The sequence below is a fragment of the Periplaneta americana genome, chromosome 7, assembly GCF_040183065.1.
Source record: "Periplaneta americana isolate PAMFEO1 chromosome 7, P.americana_PAMFEO1_priV1, whole genome shotgun sequence".
Taxonomy (NCBI): Eukaryota; Metazoa; Arthropoda; class Insecta; order Blattodea; family Blattidae; genus Periplaneta; species Periplaneta americana.
In genome coordinates, this window is record NC_091123.1 from 94,925,598 (window position 1) to 94,953,249 (window position 27,652).

The following is a 27,652-nucleotide window of genomic DNA, read 5'->3' on the forward strand; positions in this document are numbered from 1 at the left end:
AAAAATCAGTAAACAGTATGAATTTCCTGATATCACCTGTGCGCGCCCTAACAGGTATGTTAGTGACAGTTTTACATTGAGGTCACACCTACCAAGACTTGTCTTCCACATGCTCAGTTGCAAATGGAATTTTTGTTAAGGTACAGTCACACATCGCTATTTTGCAGCGCAACTTTTGTACTGCAGCTGCAAAAGTTGCGTGTCATGTTTACACGTAAGCCAAAAGTAGCGTGCCGCATGCTACTTTTCGTGCTGCGCAACCCGAGTGCTGCAAAAGTTGCAACTGGAGGTTGCGAATCTGTTCACACACAAGGCGCTACTTTTGCAGCCGCAATCATGCTGCAGGTTTCCATCTCCGTGTTGACTTCTCAATATACATTTTGTGGTTATGTTTGCATTATTAAGAAACTTATGCGAAAGCTTCCTTATCTATTATTTGCTTTTCTGTTGTATCTAGTATTCAGAAATTGACATTATTTTTACTATAAAGCTTTTAAAAACGCCTATATACTTAAATGATAACCAACAGTATATTCACATAATCAATGTTGGCAATCCTCCTGTTTGGAACTACGCTACAGAAAATTTAAAAAATGAATTATATCGTCAGCAATTATGCTCACTCTGTGTTGTGTATTAAATAACTGTTACAAATAATTTATTTTCATCACATTAACATTAAAATATATCCAAACAATAAAAGTATCATTGGCACATTTGGGTGGTAACACTGGTTGCAACCGCAGCAAAAGTTTCAACAAAACCGATATCAAAAATCCTGCGGCTGCAACCCTGAGAATCCTGTTCACACATCGCTACTTTTAAGCTGCGCGCAGCATGGAAAAGTAGCGGGCAGCAGGTTCGGCAGCCACTACTTTTTGGGTTGCACCGTTGTTCACACGTCGCAGTACAAGAGTTGCGTAGTTTTTTGTACTGCAGTGCTGCAAAAGTAGTGACATGTGACCGTACCTTTAGCCTTCAAAACTATAAATAGATGTGCAAATCATGTCTAGTAATGACTAAAACCATTTCTCGTAGCATCACTATAACAATGTAACACAAATATAGCTAGAAATTTCAAATTTTGAGGAAAATATTTTGAAACTTTCTTTATATGACATGCAGTATAATTACAGAGTATGTGCTTGCTATACACAGGAGATATGATTTATTATTCAAAACACTGAGGTCACACTTTCCCGGTCATTTGGTAGAAGTGCAACCCGTGACAAAAACAGATCAATTAGTAATAAAGTGTTAATCTGTTTCTGTGTGAAGTGTATGGTAACTAATTCCAAAGTCTTCTTGCCTTTCACCAGAATTATCTCATCCATTTTCAAGAAACAAATTGTCCACAAAGAGACTCTTAACACTTGCAAACGCAAGTAATATTAATGACTTCCTATTATTCTGAGTATTTAAGCTGAAAATGCAAATTTATAACAAGTGTAAAGATGATTCTTGGTACCGGTACACAATTAGAACAGTAAATTATATTTCATTGTAGTACATAGTAACTTTTAGCTGTAGCCTAAAGAAAATAACAACACTAAAGCTGAAAATAAATAATAAGAGTGCATAATATGTAGCCTATAATTGAAGACCTCGAGGGTAAATAGTGATAACCTTCAAAATTGAGATTGACAGTTTTCTGGTTGTTAACAGCCTATAAGCCACATTATCTTTGATTTGATTAAATAATTATATAAATATATTAACAAATGGTTGGATTATGCTGTTTGAAAAATATGGCGATCCTCATGTATTTGCAGTAAAAATTAAAATTTATGCAATTTGTAAATGTGGATTAGGCTATCATTATTTACCCCCAAAGTCTTCAATTGTAAGTTCACAACTGCTCTAAGTAACAGAATTATATCAATGGTATAGGTAGGGTTGCCACCTGCCCAGCTTTCGGAGGGGATTGTTCTGGAATTTGAAACTCTGTCAGATCCAGACAAACAAACTTTTGCTCCTGCCTATGCCGATTTTGAGAGCAGCAAAGAATAATATTCTAAATATACACGCAAACACAAATTTAATGTGAGTGAGCATGTAAAGACATTTTCTTAGTGTTCATATTTTTTTGTTAATTATGCAGGCTTCATTCATACATGGTTTTCTGCCCAAGGCCAGGTGCTTCACTGTGAACTCAGCATTATCCCTCATTTCCCCCTTCCTCTTCATTTCTGCATACTATCCATATATTTTACTGTTGTCTATAATCTGATATCTTCTTCTGCACTGAATTTTTTCCTCCAGTCACTATTCTTTCCAGTGCATTCTTCAGAGGCAGTTCCTTTTTAGCTAGTGATCCAGCCAATTCCTTTTTCTCTTCCTATTCAGTTTTAGCATTATTCTCTCTTTACCCACTCTTTCTAATATAGTTTAACTTCTTATTGTGTATGTCCATTTCACACACTCCATTCTTCTCCAGATCCACATTTCAAATGCTTCTAGTTGTTTCTCTTCACTTCATCGTAATGTCCATGTTTCTGCCCCATACAATGTCACGCTCCACATAATGCACTTCACTAGTCTCTTCCTTAGTTTCTTTTTTTCAAAATTCTACAGAAAATGCTCCTTTTCCTATTACAAGCTTCCTTTGCCATTGCTATCCTAATTTTGACTTCTTGGCAGCTCATGTTATAACATAAAGTACGTAACACCCCAAGTAAAAGGTTGTTCAAAAAGCTCACCAGTTTTGAATCACTTGGTATTTTTTTTGTCGATTGTCGACATTATTTTATTTCATTTCAATATCCATAAACATTCCAATTGCTGCTTCAGTCTGAATTTCTCGCATTTCGTCATTGTGTGTCTAGCCATGGAGCAGTTTACTACTGTGCAAATCATGACAGTGTGACTGTTAGTCCAATGAAATCGGTTCTTTGCCATTCCCAAGAATTAGGCATAGGATGTTCTTCAGTATGGCAAATTCTCCGATATGATCTCCATTACCACCATGGTGCCACCAGTCACTCTGCCAGTGAAACAATTTAGTTGCTCCATGAGTGGTTCCTGGATTGTATCATCTCGCATAATGGTGAGCACCAATGGCCATTAAGGTCATATGATTTAACGTCATGCAATTTTTTTCTATGGGGTAATCTTAAATCACTGGTGTATGTCAATAAACCCCGAAACATCTGGGAGTTAAAAGAGGAAATTCAACGAGTTGTCGACAAAATCAAAGTGGAAATTTGTCAGGCAGTCATAGCGAATTTCACGGACAGAGTTCTTGCATGCCAGCACAGTAGAGGGGGTCATATGCCCGACATCATTTTCCATACCTGAAATGGGAAGGTAAGTTGAACATGTTAATGTCCTAGTTTAAAGTATTTTGAAAAAATAAAGTTTATAATTTGATATATCAAAACCAGCAAGCTTTTTAAACAACCCTTTATTTGAAGTCATTCCATTGACTCATTTCGAATTCGCACATTTACCTTCTTTATTTTTCTTTTGATAACCATGATCTTCGTCTTGTTTGCATTTATCTTCATCCTATACTGCTTAAAGCTGTTATTTAGCTCCAGAAGCATATATCTAAGTATAGTCTCTCTTCTGCTAACAACTCCATATCAGCAAATCTTATGAACTTTATTCTTCTTTCTCCTACTATCACCTCCCCTCATATTCTAAAGAGAGTTATTCACTAAATCCTCCCCAGTACATGTTGAACAAGGTAGGTGACAAAGGACATTCTTTATGTTTAAGTTATTAATACTGACACTTTATTTTAAATTACTTTCATGTTTAAATGGGAAATATTGAATTATTTTAGGCCTACATTAACTGTGTGAGGTGATATAATGTAAACTGAATTAAAAAAATTGATTTGTTCCTCAGTCCTTGTGGATGAGTGATTTGTCCAGCCCAGCAGTCCTTGAACGGTGGCAACCATCTGTTCTCTTTTGACAAGTCATATAATGAGCTCATGTCGAAACCTCTCCTCAAACTGCACACAAATTAGGCTATATTCCCACAGCAGATAGACAAATAAGTAACAAACGATATTATAAATGACACATTCACCCACATCCTTGAATGTTGTGTTCTTCAAATGCCTAGACAATTGGCAACAAAGCCATTAGTCCTTTTGCACTCCAGTATTTTTTGAGATATAGAATCTTCTTAAATGTTCATTATAATTGCATAAAACACAATTGGGAGAGTTAAGTATTCCAATCCTATGTAGATGTTCTGCCAAACAGTAATAGCCAGTAATTAACTGATACATTGCAACTCTACAGATTTTCGTGGTAAATCAGGAACAATTCCTGAATTAGATATACGGTATATATATATATATATATATATATATATATTTGCCACTTCTTGCTTTCAGCATTATTTTTGCAGTTTTGTATGTAAATTGATTGAAATTTTCTCTTGTTTAACAGTTTACAGAATGGTAGGATATTTTTCGTCGAATTTTTTGTAGAATTTCTGTGCCTTTCTTAACCAAAAAGTCTCCAGATTCATTCCCAATCAAACTACAATGTGATGGAATCCACTTAAGAATAATGTTTCGTTTTAATTTTCTTAGCTGGTAATAGAACATTTTTCTGCATTCGTGTTTTTGTTGTGATTTTGGTGAGTAAAGACTCACAATGGCTAGTAACTGCTTGAGAATCTTACAATATAACAGCATCCTATACAGAAGGTTTGTTAAGGATATACGAACTGCGGTTATTTCAACATCAAAATTTGTAGTATTAGATCCGAGACTAGAATAAAATAAGAAAAGTGGACAAGATCCTCCTGCTCCTGCTGTTATTTATATTTCACTTGATTTGAGGGAGCCATCTGTGTGTATATGTTATATATTTATACATATATTATGGGGGTGTCTTGTTTCTCAAATCAAAAGTTTCATTTTCTCAATATTTGTTTCTGATTGTTTAAATTCTTCGACTAGCCTAGTTATAATTGTAATCTATTTGGAATATTTGAAGGGGGTTTCTCTTTTTGTAGGTTAATACATATTATTTTGCATGTGGAATCTCTAGTTTTTCTTTAATGACTTATATAATGTTTATGAAACTTCTTTGTGTTTTTAGTTTGTTTTCAAATCATCTTCTCCCAGTTGTTATTTGGTAGTCTTATTAATTTCTCATATTGTATTAGGCCTAACACTTATTCTTGCAATTCTTCTTGTAAACTTAAATTTTTACTTTGAGTTAGGATTTGTATGGCAGAGATTGGTGGTGTTTTAACAGCTCCTGTTATCAATCTGAGGGCTTGAATTTGTAGTTGGTTAATTTTTTCCAAGTTGCAGTTAGATGCTGTGATTAGGGTTTCTTCACAATATTTCATAAATGGTTTTAAGTATTTTAATATGTGATGTTTAGTGTATCCCTTGAACAGCCGCATGTTTTTCCACACAATCTTTTAGTAGTGAAAATTGTTTTCTTGCTTTGTTCGTGACATGAGGATAATTTCACAGGGAAAAAAACCGTTTTACAGCTTAAACAGAAAGATATAAAATTAATTCCTTTGACCCAAACTATCTTCACTCCATGTAGTAAGCATAACCAAGAATGTTTACAACATAGATTTAATATATCTGGCGAAAAAATTACGCAAATATCAAAACATTCTATGTAGTACATTTTTGTTTACACAGTATGAAAGTACTAAAGCATTGTAATATTTGTTGTAAAAGATTGGAAAACTATGAAATATATTATAAGCATGCTTAGAATTGCCCATGATAATGGGAATGGTGCACACAATATGAAACTAACGCAACACCGTAATATCATTTAGGCTATACAAGGTTGGAAAACTATGATTTTAAGTAAGACATATTACTCTTATTTGAAACATTAGACACCACAATGATATAGAAAAAAAAAGTAAAGTAAAGTAAAGAAGTATCAAAATAATGTATTCCCATGATAATGAGAATAGTATAATCTGAAGTAACACTTCTTAACATTCAAAAGATCTGGGCAATGGAAAAAATATCAATTTGTTGCACACATAAGAAACTTATTAACAACCAGTTCCTCAGACAATTTTACCTCAAACATCAACATTTACGCCAGCAATATGTTTTTGGTCCTTGATAAGGTTGAAGTAGAATGCTCGTTTTCTGGCTTAACAAAGGGCAGCATTTATTCAATTTCTTCTATTTTCTGTACATACCATGGTTTGCTGGTCTGCTTAGAAAATGTTACATTGGCTCTTTTAAAGAACTAGGTGTTGATACCATTCTTCAAAGTGTTAAAGCATGATGACACTCTCTCTGAGTATGTAGTTCCAATTTCAACTCTTCCCAGATCCTCTCTACTCACTTTGATGATAACAGCTTGAGTGATTTCCAAGTAAAATATGTTAAATGTAGACTATGCACTACATATCCAGTCAAAAAAATCTTTCTGTGGTTGACCATGAACAATGTCTTCAAGCAAGTGCTGACAATTAGTTCTATCAAATTCCTTGGGACCTGTGGTTGAAGCTTTTTCGTTGGAATATGATGGTTAAGATTTGAGTTTCTTAAGATTGTCCTGAATTGAGATTTCAGTGATACTTTTCACGAACAGATCCTTCTTTCCGCCTTTTCTTTCTAAAATCTCTCCAGAAATACGTACTGTCCATTTCACTAGAAATGATACTAGACAATATAAGGAACTACTACAGGAAACACACAAACACAATGTGCCAGTGAAAAACACGAAAAATTCAATCAACAAGTTTGTAAGTTAGTGGACAGATAAAAAACAGGTTGTGCAACTGAACAAGGCACTTGAAATGGTTTTATATTCTAGTTAATCTTTATACCACTTATAGCAGTACTAGTGTGATGTTGCTTCTTGTACAAGAGTATCATGGCACATAGAACGTGAATCACGAGAAAAACAGTTTTCAGAAAATATGGCATTTAGAACGTTTTGCCAGTTACACCCTTCAGTTTGTTATTTTCGAGATTAATGTTCATTAAGTTTTCTTTACACCGGATGTTAAGATAACATTTTGAACCATTCAATAATATACTGGGACAAGATGTGTGTGGTGTGTCCAATACCTAGCTGTTTTGCAACAAAGCCATTAGTATTCTTTCTCTATAGCTGCACATCCTTTTAAGATGTTCCATATTCATTTCTTCAATGCTGTTGCATAGGATACTGGAAGGTGTACTGAGTAATTAGAATAATAGTAGGTGCTAAACTTAGGAAACGTGTAGGATCATTTAAAAAAAACTACAAATAATGCCCATGGTTTGTAGGTATATTTTTTCATTAATAATCTTCCTCATATGTAATTGTGAAAACTTCGTAACTAATTTAACAGTTCATAGCACAAATACGCGTCAAAAAATTACTTTCATACTCCATCGGCAAGTCTATTGTGCTATCAAAAAGGAATGTGTTATATGGCAGTAAAAATTTTTAATAGCCTCCCTATGAATATAAAAAATGAAACTCAAAACATAAGATTATTTAGAGTCAAATTCAAGAAGTAGCCTATCTAATTTCTCACACCTATTCTGTAACTTGGGTGAATTCATGACATTCAGCAATGCTTCATGAATATTTGTGCTGTATTAAGTATTGATACTAAAGGGATGGTAAATCTCTATAAGTACTGGTTCTGGTTTTTTCACAATAAAACATTCCAAAGACCCACGATTTTTGCCCCAAACATTAAAACACTTAGAAAAAATGAATGGAAAGCATTAAAATTCCGGAAAAATTAAAAAAAAAATCTGAAAACTCCCTATTTTCGCAAGTACATTAAAAATCACAAAAACAAAAAACTTTATATATAGACAACTTCAAAAGTATATTTCAATTTATAATAACGATCAACTTAACATTCCTAAGCTAATATAATCTAACCTAACCTAAATAAACGGCAAAATAATTCAGAAACTGCAATCATTTACCTTACATTAATGAAGAGATGGATACATTTCTCCCACTTCCATGAAAAATAACCACAGTTTGATGAGCAATACCAAGTTCTTTCTTAAGATACTCATGATGTGGAGGATCACATGTCAACCAGTAACAAACAAACAGATTGTTTGAACAGTTAAATGAACATTAGCAAAAAAAAAAAAAGTTTTTATAAACCAAAACACAAAAATTACATTGCTTCCTTTTTTCTTATTTCTAGCAACTAACTTCTGACATCTAAATAAGTTAGATTTCCACTCTGCCTTCAAACTTTAACCACAATTTTCACATATGTATTTATCACCCAAAACACCATGATCAAACAAAAGTCCACGCAAATCTTCTTCATCCTTACATAACCATATAAATTCCGTAGCATATATATGGTCAATTCCACAGAAGGTTAGATATTGAAGTTAAAATTAAATTTCGTGTTCAGTATATGTTCTTTATATCATTTTCTTCAGGAAAGTTCAAATTTTTAGAAATTAGCAGAAAAGTTCGATATATTTCATTCATTTTTGTTTTACATACATCCAAAGCGAACATTTTCAGTGTGTACTTTTGATCTGTCAAATTCACTTTGGCAGTTTGTTGCAAAACCACAACTTAAAATTAATAAACCAGGCTGTTCTCTGTTGTAATTCTATTAACAGAAAGAGAAGACTTTAAAATCAGTGTCAATTTACTTTTATGAATTTCAGTGAGTTTAAAAATATGTTATTTTAAAAATAAGTGTTTTTATGTAACACCCGTCACAGAATATGCTTAAAGTTACTCTCTTGCTCTCAGTTTTTGTCCTGAAGGCACCAATTTTAAAACTAAAAATAACAAATGTTTCAATGTGACGGGTGTAACAAAATTAGAGCACAGAGAACACAGGAATTCTGTATTTTGATTTATTGTAGGTAGTTCCCACAACACATTATTAAATAGGTTTCAAATTATGGTAAACTGAATTTTAAGTTATCAACAGTCATCAATACCTGTTTCCTCCAAAAGTTTACTGGTCTGAAAGATTTCCCACCAAATTTACATTAAGCTGAATGTTTGGTCGAAAATTCTGATTTACTTAAAAATTATAGGCTAAAGGTAAATGTACTTATATTCCATTTTAGTTAATCATTACTTTTCTATTCTGTAACATTATTTCTTGCTTAGTTAACATGGAATGAATTACTGAAGATATTAATCATTAGCATAACCTAAAAATAACAAATATAGATTGAGCTGCTGCATTTTTAAAGATACATGAAGCTGCATGTTAACCATACAGTTAATTATTTTAACGTTTTGAGATAGCTGGATACCGTATATATTTAATTGCAGAATGGGGAAATCAGCAGCTGTGAGGCAAGCTGAATGCCACAGGCAAAGAAAATTAAAAAAAGATAAAATTCTGTGATGTTTGAGTATAGAGAGGATAAGTAATTTTTTGTGGAGATGGAATTTTGCTCCCCAAATGAACACACAAGTTAAATTATACAAGTGAGTGTGCAATAATTTTCATTTATCTCTAAACTCATTTTTATGACTTATCTCCCTTTACCCAAACAACACAGATATGAAGACTATTTGCAGAAGGAGAGAGAGGAGACAAGCTTAGGAGAACAAAGAAGCTATCAAGAAAAGAATTTACTGCTCACAGAAAGAAAACAAAACTGAAAGTTCTAAACTACAGGCCAAGGAAAGTTGCATTAATAAACACTATTATTTTCAGTGATTCACATGTGTAAGAAATTACAGTCACTAGGAAAAGCTGTCCAAAGAGTAAAAAATTGAGACAGCTCTGAGTATGATGCTGCTTAAGTTATTGCATTTTGTTTTGTAATTATAGTTTTAGTAAAATTTATTAAATTGTATTGTGAGAATTATAAATTTATATTTAGCATTTGTTTGTGAGCATATACACGAAAAGTAAATTTATGTTAGGAACAACAGTTTAATATCAAAAGCGGATCTGTTTTTCTAACCACATTATTTTGATTTTATGAATGTATTTTTTATTGTTTCTATTAAATGTTTGTATTAATTTACTTTAAAGCGTCAGAAGTACAATTTTGAACCTGTAATATTTGTAATGTACTAAGTGAAAGTTAACTTAAAAAAATTGCATACTTTTAAAACATATGTCTACCCTTGATATTAGGCTACCAGTACTCTTAAGTCTATGTAGTGAACTACAGAAAATGTATGTTCAGAATAAGTGGTCTTTGATTTGAACCAAAAAAAAAAAAAAATCTGAAATTTCTTCAGACAAGTAACACCAGTCACATAAAATTAATTAAATTGTAAGTGCAACGCTTAATATTTTAATTACATCCACTATATCACTCGATTCCTTTAACTTTTCTGTCACTGAAAGTAGGTAACACAATTCAAATTGTGAACTTAACAGTGTTATCAGTTAAACTGTATCACTAATTTATGCATGTCTTTTTCATGTTACACCAGTCACATTTTTTATTTCATTTATATCACCTGACAAATAATGGTTAGAAAAAAATAATTATTAGTTGTGTCTGACAAGCAAGAAGTGGAGATTCATTGGAGTACAAAAGAACTAGTATAAATATTTTATTAATTATTGTATTCCAGTTAAATTTCGAAGAATCTCTTTCTGAACATAACACCCATCACAGTGGGAACTGACCTTATCACAACCTGCACACGAACCACCAACACAAGACATAGAAGAACACGCACCTTCCATCCTCACAACTAATGTCAAAATGGCAGAGAGAAAATGAAAACGGAATATCTAATTAATGTGGCATCATCAAATATCAACCTATACACGTCACCCTCGTGACACAATCTTGCACGAAATTGTTAATAAAAACCTGAACTAACCAAAGCTATCCTTCATATATGCAAAATTTGTAACCAGACAACGAAGGAAACTGCTTGATTTGATCTGGAATGTACACGCGAAAATAAATTCACGCCAACATTCCATTACAGCTTAGCGCATGCGTCACTTCGAAATGGTTCCAGTCTTCTTATATACAACAAATATAAAATGGCTGACCAACACTTCCAATCGGCTGATATCCATAACCGAGTAAACATAATAAAATCAAAACTACAATTGGTTTCCACTCACTTTTTTTTTTTTAAGTGTTTTCACATTTTGATTATTATTCCTAAAGTTTTAAAACATTAATTTCATAAAAAGCCAAAACCAGTACTTTCAGATACATAATTACCACAGTTTGTGTTGTACTAGTAGACTACATTGTAAAACTCTTCTCTGTATATTTACACTAAACTGTGACTGTAATTAAGACTTTATAGTATTAAGTTTTTTTTTTCATTTGACATGTTCCATATTCTAGCTGTGAAGCAATGTAAGGATACCATGGAATGTAAATAAATACAATACACTACAATAAAATAGGTCTTATTCCTATTCTATGTAGACCTAGATGGTTTGATAACAGTCATGCCTGCCATCAATCTAAACCAGCGTTTCTCAAACTTTTCTGAAGTGGGGACCACTTTTTTAAGTCAGAACAGTTCTGCAGACCACCTTACTCTTGTTCCCTTCGAAAGCAAATTATCATTTATGTAGCATATTTTAATACCAGTATACTTACATTTTAATGTAGAAATAATTAATTAAAATTAATTTAATTCAATTAATTTTATATTAGTATTAACTAATTAAGTTAATATTCATAGAAGAAAATTTCTTATATCGTCATCTGTAAAAACAGAAGTAAAAAAAAAATTACTGCAGAAACATGCCCGATTTTCAACAAGTAAAGATCCAATTTTGCATGTTCTATTATTGGTGTACGACGTACAGTACGTGAACATTTCAATGTGCAGATTGGGTGTCTCCAAATTATTAAGAAAGTCATAAATACATAAAAAGATTCGGTACTTTGGTCCTGTTATGAATTCAGGTAGTCCCTAGCTGGGTTACAGTCACGACGCCAGATGTGCAGGGAAAAGATAGCGAGAAATGTTCATAGTGCTTTAAATTCCTCTTTCGTTGCTGAAAGTAGAGTGGGAAGTCAATAGACGGATAGAGTAAATAAACTTCATAAAATGTCAGTACTGGGAGAAAAAGTGAAAGGTGGTTGCCATGTGTCATTTACAAACTCTGAGATTTTCAGCTGTAGTGTGATATGCAATTTGTTTGAATTTTATTTTTTCTTCTGTCTTTTTTGAAGTACCACAAGGGCAGACCTTGAGGACCACAGGTGGTCCGCTGACCATAGTTTGAGAAATGCTGATCTAAACAAAGTGACACCAGAATTTTGGGGTGCTTGTGGAATTTCTTCAGGATTTTTTAATATTATTTCCTACGATTTGCCTTTAATTTTGTCTTTTATTTCTTTTTTCTGGATTAAATGAAATTTGTTGTGGACGATTTGTTTCAAAGAATGGAAGGAAAATGACTGGCTTCGTTTCTGCATTATTGTTCGTACATCTTTTTCTCAGGGATCAGCCATTCCATTTCCGTGTATATTACAATGTGAGGGAATCCACTGTATACTAATGATCTTTTTTAAATTGATCAATGATTTATAATTTTTCTAGATTTCTGGATTTTGAAGCTTTTCAAAGTTGATGACCCAGCTATTGCTTGTTAGCAGCTTCGTAAATCTGACAAAATTACAACTATTTTTTCTCAAATTTACTTATACTGTATAATGGATTCTGTAAAGATATGTAGATAGCTGTTATTTATCCATCAAGTTTTGTTGAATATGGACCAACATTATGATAAACTGAGAAAAAAAAGAAGGCAAGTAACTACAGCTCTAGAAAGGTTTGCCAGATTTTGAGATGGGAAATACGGAACACCTTTCATCCACATTTGTTTCTTAGAAAAAACACTGAGTGTAGGCCTGTAAGTATGAGCATTCATTCAAGTTTTCTGCCCAAAAGCAGGTCTTTCACTGCAAATCCAGCATTCTCCAATCTTTCCTATTTCTGCCTTCCTCTTCGTCTCTGCATATGATACATATACCTTAATGTTGTCTATCATCTGATATTTTCTTCTGCCGCGAATTTTTCTCCCTTTCACCATTCCTTCCAGTGCATCCTTCAGTAGGCAATTTCTTCTCAGTCAGTGACCCAACCAATGTATTACATATTAATTAATACAATTAATCTTATGATTTATGCATTATATATTGTAATTATTTATTGCATCATATAATAAAATTATATTGTGAACTTTTTCATTTTATATACAGTATTCCTATATTTAACCTGTATTTCCCACTTGAATATGCCATATTTAATTATTTATTTATATAACAAAATCTTTTTGTAAAATTCACTACAGTTTTCATCATTATACATTATACAAAAAGTTGATATTTTATCAGATTTGCAGCATTCTATTCTTTTCCATCCTTCCATTTTGTAGCCATTACTGAAAATAATTGCCGTAGGAAAAAGTTTAGCAAGAGCTTTATTACAAATACAATATTTCTCGGTTTTTGTGCATCAGTTTAATCTATAACATACACAAATTTTTCTGGTACTGCATACATATTACTATGCCGCCACCAACCATACTGCACCTGACTAATGAGAAACACAGGCTACTCCGCGACGTCACATTCTTAGTCATAACATGGTCAACAATGAACAAGTTTATATATAAATGCACGTTTAACATGAGTTTAATATAGCAATTCCTTTGTTTTCTTAGAACTTTGAACGTGTATTTATATTAGGCGACTGTCCGATGGTAATGACTAAACCAAGATAACCATGTGACTCCAATTCATGCCATAGCGACATCACATTCTTAGTCATAACATGGTCAACATTGAACAAGTTTGTATATAAATGCACATTTAACATGCGTTTAATATAGCAATTCCTTTATCTTTTTTAAAACTTTGAACATGTATTTATATTAGGTGATTGTCATGATGGGCATGACTAGACCAAAAGATAACCATGTGATTTTGATTCGCGTCATAGCCTGTCTTTCTCGTTAGCCACACATACACTGCAAATGTAACCTAGGTACTGCGCGCGAGATTTGGAATTTGCAAACGAAACATTTAGCATATGGTTCAAGACTCGCAATGTACGTGGAATAAAAAGAGCTATAACCATACATCTGGCAACCCTACTCTAACATCATCTTCAGGTGATTTGAGTGATCTGTCTGTAAAGATTTGCAGCCATTCTGTATGTGGATATTTTGAATCAATTGTTTCTAGTCTTAGAGCTCTCATTATTGTTGTGTCAGAATCTGAATGTTTTAAGTTTTGATCTAAATATAGACTAAGTTATGTTACATTGATTGTTAAGTGGGTTCTCTATTAATATGAGCCGCCAGGTGTGGGATTTCTAACTCTTGTTTTATCTTTCGCAATAGTCAAAAAGTTCTTTTGTGTTTTGAGTCTGTTTACCGATACCCTTTTGTTCTATACTCACATTTCATACTGTCTTAAAATTTATTTTTCTAACTCTTTACAAATATTTTGGTTGTTTGTAAGTACTTCAAGTACTGCCATAGTTGTAGTTGGAGTTGTCTTCATTGCTCCACTTATTAATCTTCTTACAGCATAATTTGAAGCTGACTGTCTGTAGTTTTCCTTTTGAAGCTGTTATTAGAGCTTCACTACAATATGGGACAAGATGTAAACCATGTCAAAGAAGCAAAACGTTTTTAATATTTGAATAATAATGTATCTTAAAAAATGTATCTTTGACCTGCTACATTATGAATGATAAGAATGTTTACACCAGGATTGCCAGATGTCCCAATTTTTATATAAAAATCCCACGTCCCGCTTCAAATTGAGGAGGGACCCAAAAAGTCCCGCCGATAGAAAATTAGCGTCACCTGTATAATTTTGTCACTACTAACCATTTTCGTCTAAATAATTACATTAAATTTAAATTAATTTACTCAACAATGCAGAAAGGTACGTTTTTAAAGAGTGGTATAAGTAAAGAAGCAGACAATATAAATAGGCTAAGGCAAAACTAAACTTTCTATAGCATTGTGTCAAGAATCCTCACAATTGTCAGCTGACTGTGTAGGATAATTATTTGAAGATTCTAAGATAGCCAGTAAATACAGTTGTGAGAGAACAAAAATGACAAAAATAGTTAAAAATAATTTATTACCATTTTCATTAGTTCATTAGCACAGAACAGTTAGAGTTGATAACAAAATATAGCCTACAAACAGGAATAAAAATAGGTTGACAGTACTGTACTGGAAATTTTCATGGTAGGACTTAATTGCTATTTCTTTTTGTGCATCTCGTAATCTCTTGCCAAAGTCATGAGAATAGGAAGAGAGGATAAAGACTCTATAAAAACTATGGAGGGTAAAAATTTAGAACAAGTAAAGTACTTAGATGTTAAGATTAATAATGATGGAAGAATTGATGAACTTAATACCAGAATAAGGAATACCAATAACCTCTAATATGTAACGAATAGAGGTTTTTTTTAGGTAAAAGAAAATAAGTGAAAGAACAAAAATGACTGTATACAAATCAATCTACATCCCAACACTTCCATATGGAAGTGAATCTTGCGAATTGGGGGAAAAAGTCAAGAGAGATGTACAAACTATGGAAATGAAGTAGCTACTTAAGAAGAGAATTACAAATAAAACTATAAGTATGTCTCTAAATGTTAAATTCCTCCAACACAAAGTAGAACAAGTAGGCCTACAGCTTAGATGGTATGGACACTTAAACAGAATGAGTGATGAAAGAATACCTATACAAATACGGGAAGCCAGAGCTAGTGCGTTGGGAAGAAAGAGACTGAGAGGGAGACCAAGAAAGACCTAGAACAACAGCGTAGAAGAGATCTTAGCAAGAAAAGGAGTATCCTTAGAACGAGCTAAAAAGATTGCAGTAGATCGCAAACAATGGCGAGCTCTTTGCAAAACCTCGACACCAAAAGGTAGAAGAGGATGGGAATAAGTGAGTAATCTCTTGCCTCTAAAGATGGTAGTTCACTTCAAAGTTTAGGTACATCAAAAGCATGGTTTAATGTAGAAAAGTGCTACAATCACAATGGCTAGTAGTCATACTAGCATACCTACTGAAATATAGCACTGTAATATCTGAAATATAATTTCACTACAATACTTTAAACACCGATTTATGCAACTGTAAAGACACGCATGAAAACACGAAAATAATATAGGCTAGGGATAACATCATGTTCCCATTGTAACCAGGATGAGTCACAATGCCGGTATAGGTGCAGTGACCCATTTTGGGCTGCAATCAAAACTCAAACTCAAATGAAAGGATAAAACATCACATCAACTGTAAACTTAATTCAAAAGAAGATTCATGCGAATAAAAAAATGGGTAATATTTCAACGCATCTGAAGAAAAAAGAGAAATAGGCTAATAAGCTTACAACATCCATCACACAACTTAAAACTGTGCGAGCTTGCATAACTCCTCTCAGTTTTGTATTTAATATATATTCAATACTACAAAATAGCGTAAAAGATGCAACACTTTCATGGTTAAGCATGGACGTTGACCTGACCGCCCAAAGTGCTAAGTCCAGACCTACCCCAATAATACAACATAAGAACGTCACATCTAAAATATTTTACTTTATTTCACTTATTGTTATATGTAATATGTTTGTGTGGGAATTACATTTTATCACACAATTTCGTTTATTACTTGTATTACATATTACGAAGTAACCGTTACATCGTTCAATCCACGTTACCACCGGTCTAAGTTTTTCAATAATTAGCATTTCAACACTCTAATTTCATCCCCATACATACCTCGAAATGACAATGCTGTGTAATATTTGCACTCTAAGATTTAAGATGACATTTATATTTGAACAAACGACTCTAATTTCTGAATTCTGACATTCAGCAGGGCGGGCCCGTTCGTAAAATTGGGCACTTGAGGTAATATTTGACTCGATGTAATGGTTCCGAAACTAGACCTACATGTATTATAACCGGCCAGATCAGCCGAAGTACTGTCCGCTCTGTAACTTCTCAAACGGCCGCTTGAGCGGTAGTCACCCACCACACAAAGGAGAAGCAAGTAGACAACAGTTCTTTTGTAAGCATGTGGATATTTCGGTGATATGTTTCTGTTTAATACGTCTAATGTATTGTATTTTAAGTAAAAATGATGTATTGCTGTGTCCTTTTTTGTACCAGTAAAAATATTAAAGGTACCAGAGTTTCTTTCCATGGATTCCCGAGTTACAGTGAGCACAGTAAGAAGTGGATGCAAGTCACATCCCGACGAGATGAGTTGAACCTAAGTTTTTGTTCTATGTGAATTCACGTCTATTAGCTGCCGATTTATAACTACAAATATATAATACAATTAAAACTCTGTGATCCAAAATTTAAAGTGGAAAGATTTCTTTGTCAAGTCCCGTCATGTGATTACATGATCTCAACGATTAACTGAGCAGCTGATTAATTTTTGATGGGAGAAGAAGAAACACTCGGTTCCTCAATCATTGATGATATGTCAATTAAACCAGATGTTCAATACAACAGATGTAGTGATACTGTAGTTGGTACAGTAGATATGGGCGAATTGGAGGAAAACAATTATAAAGAAATGTCATTGCTACTCATCTTACATGTTTTGTACAGTATGTCCTATACCATACTAGTCTCTTTATTAGTGTATCATATTATATTGTAATTATGTATTTATTATTCTTAATATTCATAACATTAGTAATTTATTCCAAATTCTTTCTCCCACCTTAGAAGACTTAGAAAATAGCACATTGAATTCACATTAATTACCGGTACACCAATATTAGCAGTTGTTTAGTGAACTGTCCGAAGACAGGTCTAAACCTCACAAGTGATACAAAAAGCACCACTTATGAGGCAACTAGGCCAGAAAATAATGAGGTAAAGTGGACAGTTCCTTTCCCCCACCATTGCATACATCGCCGATTAGCTACATGTTACAGATGCATACAAATAATTGTTCTTCCTCCGACACATCGTCAAGTGAGATGTACTGCATGATAATAGAGGTACTTATCAGCCAGAATCACAATTAGAGGAAATTAGCAGTTATTGCTAGCTATTTCATACGAATTGTGAAGGAGATTCTAAATATAAATCTGAAAGTTACAAACAATTTATTATTTATATCTATGGATGTCGATATTTCTGCACTCTTCCTCTCTCTCTCTCACTCACTCTTAAGAAATCTCAACAGAGAAATGTTTAGCCTACATAGGAATTCCTGAAAATAGTCTGTGCCTTAGCTCTGCAACAAAGATCTCCCTTCCATACATATACAAAGGTAAATATCCATTAAAAAATGAAATTAAAGATAGTCTACACCCTGCCCTGATTCGAAATCCTATACTAAAAGCCAGGTTATGAACCGACTAAACAGGAAGTAGTTGGAAGGCGAAAGGAAAGTGTGGGTTAGAGGGGTAGCCTGTGCAGCGATGACAAGTTGAGTATGGCGGGGCGGAGGGGGGAAGGAGAACGGAGCTTTTCATTGGATCTCACATGAAAATGTCATTTGCTAACAAAAATCTGGCAACAGAACCACGGAGACAGTGTAGCCAAACTTCCCAGTTCATTTGCAGCACCACGTGCATTACGAGTGGCATTTCATACCAGCGTCATTAGCTCGCGCTTTCTTAAAAACAGTAATTTTAATTATTAATATTGTTGATAGTGTTATCGATAACTATAGACAGTAGTTATTTTAAACATATCGGTGACAAACACTGAACATGCTTTGAATCTCGCGCCACTATGTGGCAATAGAGCTCAGAATGAGAGCAACAAAACGTTGCTTCAGGTTTAGTTTAGTATGATATATGTGACAGTCCTACAAACGATGGTAATCACGAGTCAAAATTTTGTGACCTATAAAAAAACAAATTACTCAGGCTCTACATTATTAATTTTTGTGGGACAATGTCAGAAGAGACAAGATACAAGAAACAGCACTTTATTCTATATCTTTGTCCAGGAAAGTGCACAAAATATAAGCTGCAATTTATCATCGACAAGGACGAAGTACCACAATATTTGTATTAAAAGTAAAAGCATCCCGAGGCTTCAACTCTATAAGGCACAATAATAATGTAATATAATATTCCACACTAAATTTATTGCATGAATTGTTTAAATGTGATTTTAAATGCAAGAACAAAATTTTGTCATTCATGGTTATGTACCGTATGAACTAATATAGTGATTGTGATAGATTTATTGATATTAGTTCATACAAAAGTACAAACTTAAATATGAACTATAATATAGTTAAAGCATAGTCTATAATATAAATACAGTGATAAAATATCACATACAGTTACGACGCTCAATACGTAGGGAATATGCATCCAATGAGAGTTGAAATTTAGTTGCTAGCAACGAGGGTCGCTACTATCACACAATGTATTGTTCCTAGTACTCTCCGTTGCTAACCGCTTGGAGCATTGTATTGCGAGAAATACAAAAAATTACATCACGCTTCGTGACTGTATGTACCACCGCAGTCTAGTATATACAGTCACGAAGCTCAATTCTTAATAAGTATGCATCCATAGATAGTTGCTAACCACCAGGATCGCTACTATCGCTTCATCACAGACCCTTTCCGTAGCAAAAGATAAAATGTATTATACTTTCAATATCGTGTCCTTTTGAAAAAATTAACACTTCCTTCAATATTGAACAAGTCCCCACAGTGCCAGCTGCGCAGAAGGTATGACTGGACCCAAATAGAAGCGATCGCTCGCTGCCATCTTGAAGTCATAACGATAGCAGATGAAACGCTATGCTGATCGAACGTAATCATAAAACACACCAGGATTTATTAGTGTGTATCATAAGAACAACCAAACATAAGCTAAAGAATGACGAGAAAGTCAAATACGCCTATAAATAGGTAACTACACCAGAATTCCTTGAATAATTAAAGATGTTATGCTGAAACTGTCAGTCTGCAGTCCTCACCAACTTTATGAACTAGGCCTATTCATACTGTATGTGCATAATTCATCATCCGTATAATGGGCTTCCTGAAATATTACAATAACCGAGTGAAAATTTTAACTTCTCTTGCACATTGTGCGCACCTTGCGATCGTGACATTAGTGGGCGAAAAGCAACGCTGATAGAATGCAATCACAAAACACACTACGATTTATTACTGTAAACAGGGCACGCATTAACCGGGGGATTTCCTCCCTGTTGGAGAATTATCCCCCTATCATAAATTCATATTAACACCCCAGTTAGGGACAACTTCTACCCCTTCACAAAATATAATTATTACTTTTTTATTCTTAATTTCAATCTTTACATTTCATCAGAGCAATAATAATAATAATAATAATAATAATAATAATAATAATAATAATAATAATAATAATAATAATAATAATAATAAATAGTAGCAAAAGAACTAGCTAGATATAGAATAGACTTCGTGGGAGTACAAGAGCTTAGGTTAGATGGGAATGGCATATCACAAATAGGAGATTACATGTTGTATTATGGGGAAGGAAACAATAATCACCAATTAGGAACAGGATTCTTTGTTCATAAAAGAATAAAATCAGCAGTAAAAAAGGTCGAATTTATCAGTGACAGGTTATCATTTTTAGTACTTAAGGGTAGATGGTGCGACATCATAGTTATAAATGCTCACGCCCCTACAGAAGATAAAGACGATCATATAAAGGATAGCTTCTATGAGGAATTGGAACATACTTTTGATCAGTTCCCTAGATATCACATGAAAATTTTATTGGGGGATTTCAACGCTAAAGTAGGACGGGAGGATATTTTAGACCAACTATTGGAAAAGAGAGCCTACACGCAATTAGTAGTGACAATGGAGTTAGATTAGTCAACTTTGCCACATCGAAAAATTTAATTGTCAAAAGTACAACATTCCCCCATAAGGATATACATAAATATACTTGGACTTCTCCAGATGGATTGACACACAACCAAATAGATCACATCTTGATAGATAAACGGAGACATACTAGTATAGTAGATATTCGAACTTTCAGGGGTGCAGACTGTAATTCTGACCATTATTTGATGATTGGAGAATTAAGAGAAAGATTATCAGTAGCCAAGCGACTAGAGCAACAAGTTAATATTACTAAATTCAATATTTTGAAATTAAAGGACGAGGAAGCTAAGCAAAATTATCAGGTCGAAATTTCGAATAGGTTTGCCACTTTAGAAACTTCCGACGAAGTTGAGAAAGAATTAGATGTTAATAGCGTGTGGGAAAATATCAGAGATAGTATCAAAATTGCAGCTGAGCAGAGCATAGGTTATTATGAAACTAAGAAAAAGAAACCGTGGTTTGATGAAGATTGTTGCATGGTAGTAGAAAGAAGGAAACAGGCAAAATTGAAATTCTTACAGGATCCAGTTGAGGAGAAGAGAGATAATTATTTCAATGAAAGACAGGAAGCAAGTCGTACACTTAGGAATAAAAAGAGAGGTTACTTGAAGGAAAAACTGAATGAGGTAGAAACAAATAGTAAGAATAATTTAACATTCGAGATTTATATAAGGGTATAAAGGAATTTAAGAACGGATATCAGCCAAGGGTAAATGTGATCAAGGATGAGAATGGTGACTTGTTGCAGACTCTCCATCAATCCTAAACAGATGGAAAAACTATTTTGCACAACTACTAAATGTACATAGGCCAAATAGAAATGATTGGGACGAAATTGAAATACAAACTACTGAGCCATTTATACCCGAACCCACGCCTTCAGAAGTCGAAATTGCGATAGAAAATCTGAAAAAGTACAAGTCTCCAGGTATCGATCAAATTCCAGCAGAATTAATACAAGAGGGTGGAAGTGCATTACAGTATATAGCGAAATTTATAAACTTGTACTTGCTATTTGGGGAAAGGAAATTGTACCAGAAAAATGGAAGGAGTCCATAATTGTACCTATTTTTAAAAAGGGGGACAAAACCAACTGTGGTAACTTTCGAGGAATATCACTTTTGTTGACGTCGTACAAAATTTTGTCCAATATTCTTTTGAGAAGATTAACTCCGTACGTAGATGAAATTATTAGGGATCATCAGTGCGGTTTTCGGCGTAATAGAGCGACAATTGATCAGATTTTTTGTATTCGGCAGATAATGGAGAAAAAATGGGAGTATAAGGGTACAATACATCAAATCATAGATATCAAAAAGGCATATGACTCGGTTAAGAGGGAAGTATTATATGATATTCTTATTGAATTTGGTATTCCCAAGAAACTAGTTCGATTAATTAAAATGTGTCTCAGTGAAACATACAGCAGAGTCCGTATAGGTCACTTTTTATCTGATGTTTTTCCAATTCACTCTGGGCTAAAGCAGGGAGATGCACTATCACCTTTACTTTTTAACTTCGCTCTAGAATATGCCATTAGGAAAGTTCAGGATAACAGGCAGGGTTTGGAATTGAACGGGTTACATCAGCTTCTTGTCTATGCAGATGACGTGAATATGTTAGGAGAAAATACACAAACGATTAGGGAAAACACGGATATTTTACTTGAAGCAAGTAAAGCGATAGGTTTGGAAGTAAATCCCGATAAGACGAAGTATATTATTATGTCTCGTGACCAGAATATTGTACTAAATGGAAATATAAAAATTGGAGATTTATCCTTCGAAGAGGTGGAAAAATTGAAATACCTTGGAGCAACAGTAACAAATATAAATGACACTCGGAAGGAAAGTAAACGCAGAATAAATATGGGAAATGCGTGTTATTATTCGGTTGAGAAGCTGTTATCATCCAGTCTGCTGCCCAAAAATCTGAAAGTTAGAATTTATAAAACAGTTCTATTACCGGTTCTTCTGTATGGTTGTAAAACTTGACTCTCACTCTGAGAGAGGAACATAGGTTAAGGGTGTTTGAGAATATGGTGCTGAGGAAATTATTTGGGGCTAAGCGGGATGAAGCTACAGGAGAATGGAGAAAGTTACACAACACAGAACTGCACGCATTGTATTCTTCACCTAACATAATTAGGAACTTAAAATCCAGACGTTTGAGATGGGCAGGGCGTGTAGCACGTATGGGCGAATCCAGAAATGCATATAGAGTGTTAGTTGGGAGACCGGAGGGAAAAAGACCTTTAGGGAGGCCGAGCCATAGATGGGAGGATAATATTAAAATGGATTTGAGGGAGGTGGGGTGTGATGATAGAGACTGGATTAATCTTGCACAGGATAGGGACCGATGGCGGGCTTATGTGAGGGCGGCAATGAACCTTCGGGTTCCTTAAAAGCCATTTGTAAGTAAGTAAGTAATAATAATAATAATAATAATAATAATAATAACAATAATAATAATAATAATAATAATAATAATAATAATAATAATAATAATAATTGTATGTATGATATTCTCTATCTAGGATTCAACCCCCCCCCCGTCAGAAATCTTAGTTCGCATCCTGACTATACCCAAATCATAAAAACAACCAAACATGAGCTAAAAGATTAACAAGGATAAAATCAAATACAAATAGTAAAACGTAATCACCTGCATTCCTGTAGTATACAGCGAATAATTAAAGAAGTAATGCTGAAATTGTCAGTAATCCTCGTCATCTTTGCGAATTAGGGCTAAGGGTATAGGGCTATAGTATTTAATAATATAGTACAACTGTTATTTTTTGTTTCATGATTATCTGATCCTAATGATCTCTTAAATATTCTGCAGTGTGGTGGTTCAATTTGAAACAATGTTTTTTGCACGATCGTGTTTTTGTTATATTTACAGCTATTGTCGTTAGGCCGTGAAAGTTAGAATTCCCACATAAACTTCTTGGTAGGGAAGCCATTCTTCATAACATAAAATTATACTAAAATAGACTGATTACAGTGCAATTATTCTTACTTAGTTACCATTACATTGCAGTTTTGCAAAGGCTTTAGAATAATACTGTACTACTATAAATTTTCGCAATTTTAAAAATACGATCGTGCATTTGTGAAGTGCATTACAAAATCTCTCAAATTGTAAAACTCGCTCTGTTTGTTCTTCAAAGCATTCCTCGATTTTGTAAAAAGCACTTCCAAACCTTGTACCATATTAATATACCATTATATGAATGCTGAATTTGGAGATAAATTTCATCACGTACAAAAACATTCACTTATGAAGATTTTAGTCATGATGAATTTCAAAATATATATCTGTTATAAATAACTTACAATACCGTACTTCAAATACTTATTAATAAATAAACATAGAATATATCATTATTTCAAAGTGTTGACAATCTAATTAGAATAGGCCTGTGATATTTTAGATCATGTTTTATGATTACCTTTATTAGATGGGCTGGAAAATTAAAAACAGATGAAATTGCGTCAGCTTTTCAGTAACATTTTACAATAATTAGAATTGCAGAAACACGATTCTATGAAATGAAAAGAGCAAAGCCTATGGTATAAATTTGTCGCGTTTAACAGTATATAACCATTTACTGAGAAGCTCAGGATTTTGGAGTGGATATATAAAAATAAATTCCAAGTTTGCGCTTATTCCTACAAAACACTTACTTTTATTATCACAATAAAAATGTAAAAATGGTTGTCAGTCGTTTTACAATATCCTAATATAATGTACAGTATGTAACCAACTTAATTTTGAAAAGATATTCCCGAATCCTTCTTACGTCTATTCGTACAGTTATATGCAGCACATAGAATATATCATTATTTCAAAGTGTTGAAATTCTAATTAGAATAGGCCTGTGATATTTTAGTTCATGTTTTATGATTACCTTTATGAGATGGGCTGGAAAATTAAAAACAGATGAAATTGCGTCAGCTTTTCAGTAACATTTTACAATAATTAGAAATGCAGAAACACGATTCTATGAAATGAAAAGAGCAAAGCCTATGGTATAAATTTGTCGCGTTTAACAGTGTATAACCATTTACTGAGAAGCTCAGGATTTTGGAGTGGATATATAAAAACAAATTCCAAGTTTGCGCTTATTTCTACAAAACACTCCCTTTTATTATCACAATAAAAATGTACAAATGGTTGTCAGTCATTTTACAATATCCTAATACAATGAACAATATGTAACCAACTTAATTGTGAAAAGATTTTCCCGAATCCTTCTTATGTCGATTCGTACAGTTATATGCAGCACAACAACGTAATATGATTCCAATTACGGACTTTTACACAGTAGTACAAAGAAAATAAATTATATAAACACTCTTCGTCCAGTTGTAGGCCATGCAGCTAGAATATAACATGATTTCACGTACTCCACTGAAGTACAATTAAAATGAACTATATAAACACTTTTTGAACATTTGTATGCAGCATAAGATCACACACTTTAACATAGAAGTCCGATTAAAATAAACTATTGTGTATAAACACTATTTGTACGGTTATATACAGCTCAAGAGTACACCACAATTTCACATATAACGCAAAATAACAATTACAATAAACTATATAAACACTGTATACACACGCTCTATTGATTAAATGATTACAGACTTACTCCTAACACATTAAATAATATTAAATATCATAACACCACCGTCTAATACATACAGTCGCGCAACTTCACATTTTTTTGCCAAAATTCGCGACACTAGCGCCACTGCCATCGTGATCTAATACAGGCCGTAAGGCAGACCACGTGACTCGCTTAACAGCTGATCGCGAAGGGCGGTCTTTCAACCATATGAATTAGAGTGCATGAAGAATAACATATATTTCTCTGAAATGCAGTGTAATCGCATCAGTAAAATTTGAAACAGTGATTGTGAGACACTTCTGACATAATTCACTTGCAACTTAAGGTATAATATTTTTTTTTGGTGTGAAAATTGCGTTGTTGCAGGCAAAGTTCGTATGTGTAATACCTGCCTCTATTTCGCTTAAATAATGCGCTCTTTATGTGGTTAAGTGAATTTTTGGTGTTATAAACAGTAAATATGTGTAATAATATACACTTGAAAGTGAAACATTGACTGGAATGTAAAGTAAGTTGTGATTAGGCCTAAGTGCAGCGTTACTGATGTTACTCTTGTCTAATCCATTATTGTTAGTTTACCGTTTTTGTTTTATTAAATTTAAATTATCGCGTCCTTTTTATTTGTGAATAACCTACATTATAAATAATACGACGTTTGATAATATACACAATTTGAACTAAAAACGAGATACATATAGTATATTACGAAAAATTATACCTTGTAGTTTTCATTACTGTTACACTATCTAGCATTGTAATTAATTGAAATAAAGTACACACGCTTCATTATGAAATTCTTGCACATTCATTTATGCACGTTTCAAAAATTTTCAGTTGCATCGCACGCATATTTAGATATGTTGAAATTATATGTTTACTCTATCAGTACTTGCCTTATTTCTATATTCGTAATTATGCATTATAATTAAGCATAATGCTACGTATAACTTGTAAATGCAATTTGTCTACACTTCAATTGTATTTATTGGTTTCATACGGTACTCCAGTCTGAAGTCTGATTAGTTTAATATGTTACTAGGACTAAACTAGCGCTGAGGTAGTTCCCCTTCGTATTCATACACTTTGCATATACTAATTAGTTCGGTTCGTTCAGGGTTTTATTATGCCTTGCTTATAGGATCAAATGCAACTCCACAAAAAATAAATTCAACTGTTTTCAGTTCAGAAATTACCGGAACTATACCTCAGCGCTAGTAAGTAATATAATCGTATGTACATTTCATAGGAGGGACTGTGGTGAATTTTCTACCTACAAGTAAGGACGGCAACCGTGTTCTGAATTTATCCTAAACATATTCTTCTTTATTAAATTTCAAAACAGCTTTCGTTCTCAACTTAAAATGTTGACGCAAATAGCTTATGTCAACATGGTGAATTCTCTTCACATAAAAATAACAGTTTTATAATTATTCCTGCCACATTATGCAACAAATAAATGGAACTTATGCACACATTACATTGAATAAAAATTTAATTGTATTATTTATTTGTTCCCTACTATACGGGTTGTACTGAATTGTATTCATCTAACCTACCAGAGGAAGTAACACACAACCATACGTACACTAATTTCATAGGAGGGACCAAAGACGTTATAATAGTATACTAGACTCACACAGAGCGCTGGTGTGCTGTCCAAAATTGAAACCAGCCTGCGCATGTTTACGCCGCCATGCTACTGGTAGAAATAGAGCGGTAAAGACGATTGTCATACTTGTCCTTTGTTTTGTCTCGGGTGTTTTTAGTGAATAGTGTGAAAGTAATGGCAATATAATTTTGAAAGATGATATGTGGAGTGTCGTTTCAAAACGTATTAAATACATCCTCGGTTGAAATTTAGTTTGAAGCGATTTCGCATAGCTGAGACGGTATTCTTTAAAACCCTGATCTCATATTGGAGCAATTCGTATTCTTTCCCGCCTTTTTTCTATGATGAAAATTGTGTGTTGGATCAAATCGTATTATGTACAACTTCCATAATGTGTCGGATCAAATCGTATTATGTGCAACTTCTATTAGTTAAAATCTTAAATGGACAGCGTTGGCCAGCGTGTTGTATCTTCCCACCATTATTGAGTTTCCCGCTGTTTTACAACATTGTGATTATCAAGGAATGTACGATAGCAAAATCTATTAAGAGCAGTAAGGGAACCAGAGAGACGAGAGGTGGTGCCCGAAAGAGAGCACTATATGTGGCTAAGAAGAGAGAAGTA

At 33.5% G+C, this 27,652-nt stretch overlaps 1 protein-coding gene across 3 annotated transcripts in view; it reads right to left on the minus strand.

Moving 5' to 3' along the window:
* Positions 1 to 16,864, minus strand: part of Eb1 (microtubule-associated protein RP/EB family member 1) — a 93,837-nt gene extending 76,973 nt beyond the window's left edge. For 2 of the 3 annotated variants that reach the window (XM_069831087.1, XM_069831086.1), the window contains exon 1: positions 16,290 to 16,313. In XM_069831087.1, the coding sequence (XP_069687188.1) occupies positions 16,290 to 16,298 (9 nt within the window). In that variant the 5' untranslated portion in view covers positions 16,299 to 16,313. Of the gene's footprint in view, positions 1 to 16,289; positions 16,314 to 16,677 lie in introns of those variants that run through there. The other variant, XM_069831088.1, reaches the window with a different exon arrangement.
* Positions 16,865 to 27,652: the final 10,788 nt, after the last annotated feature.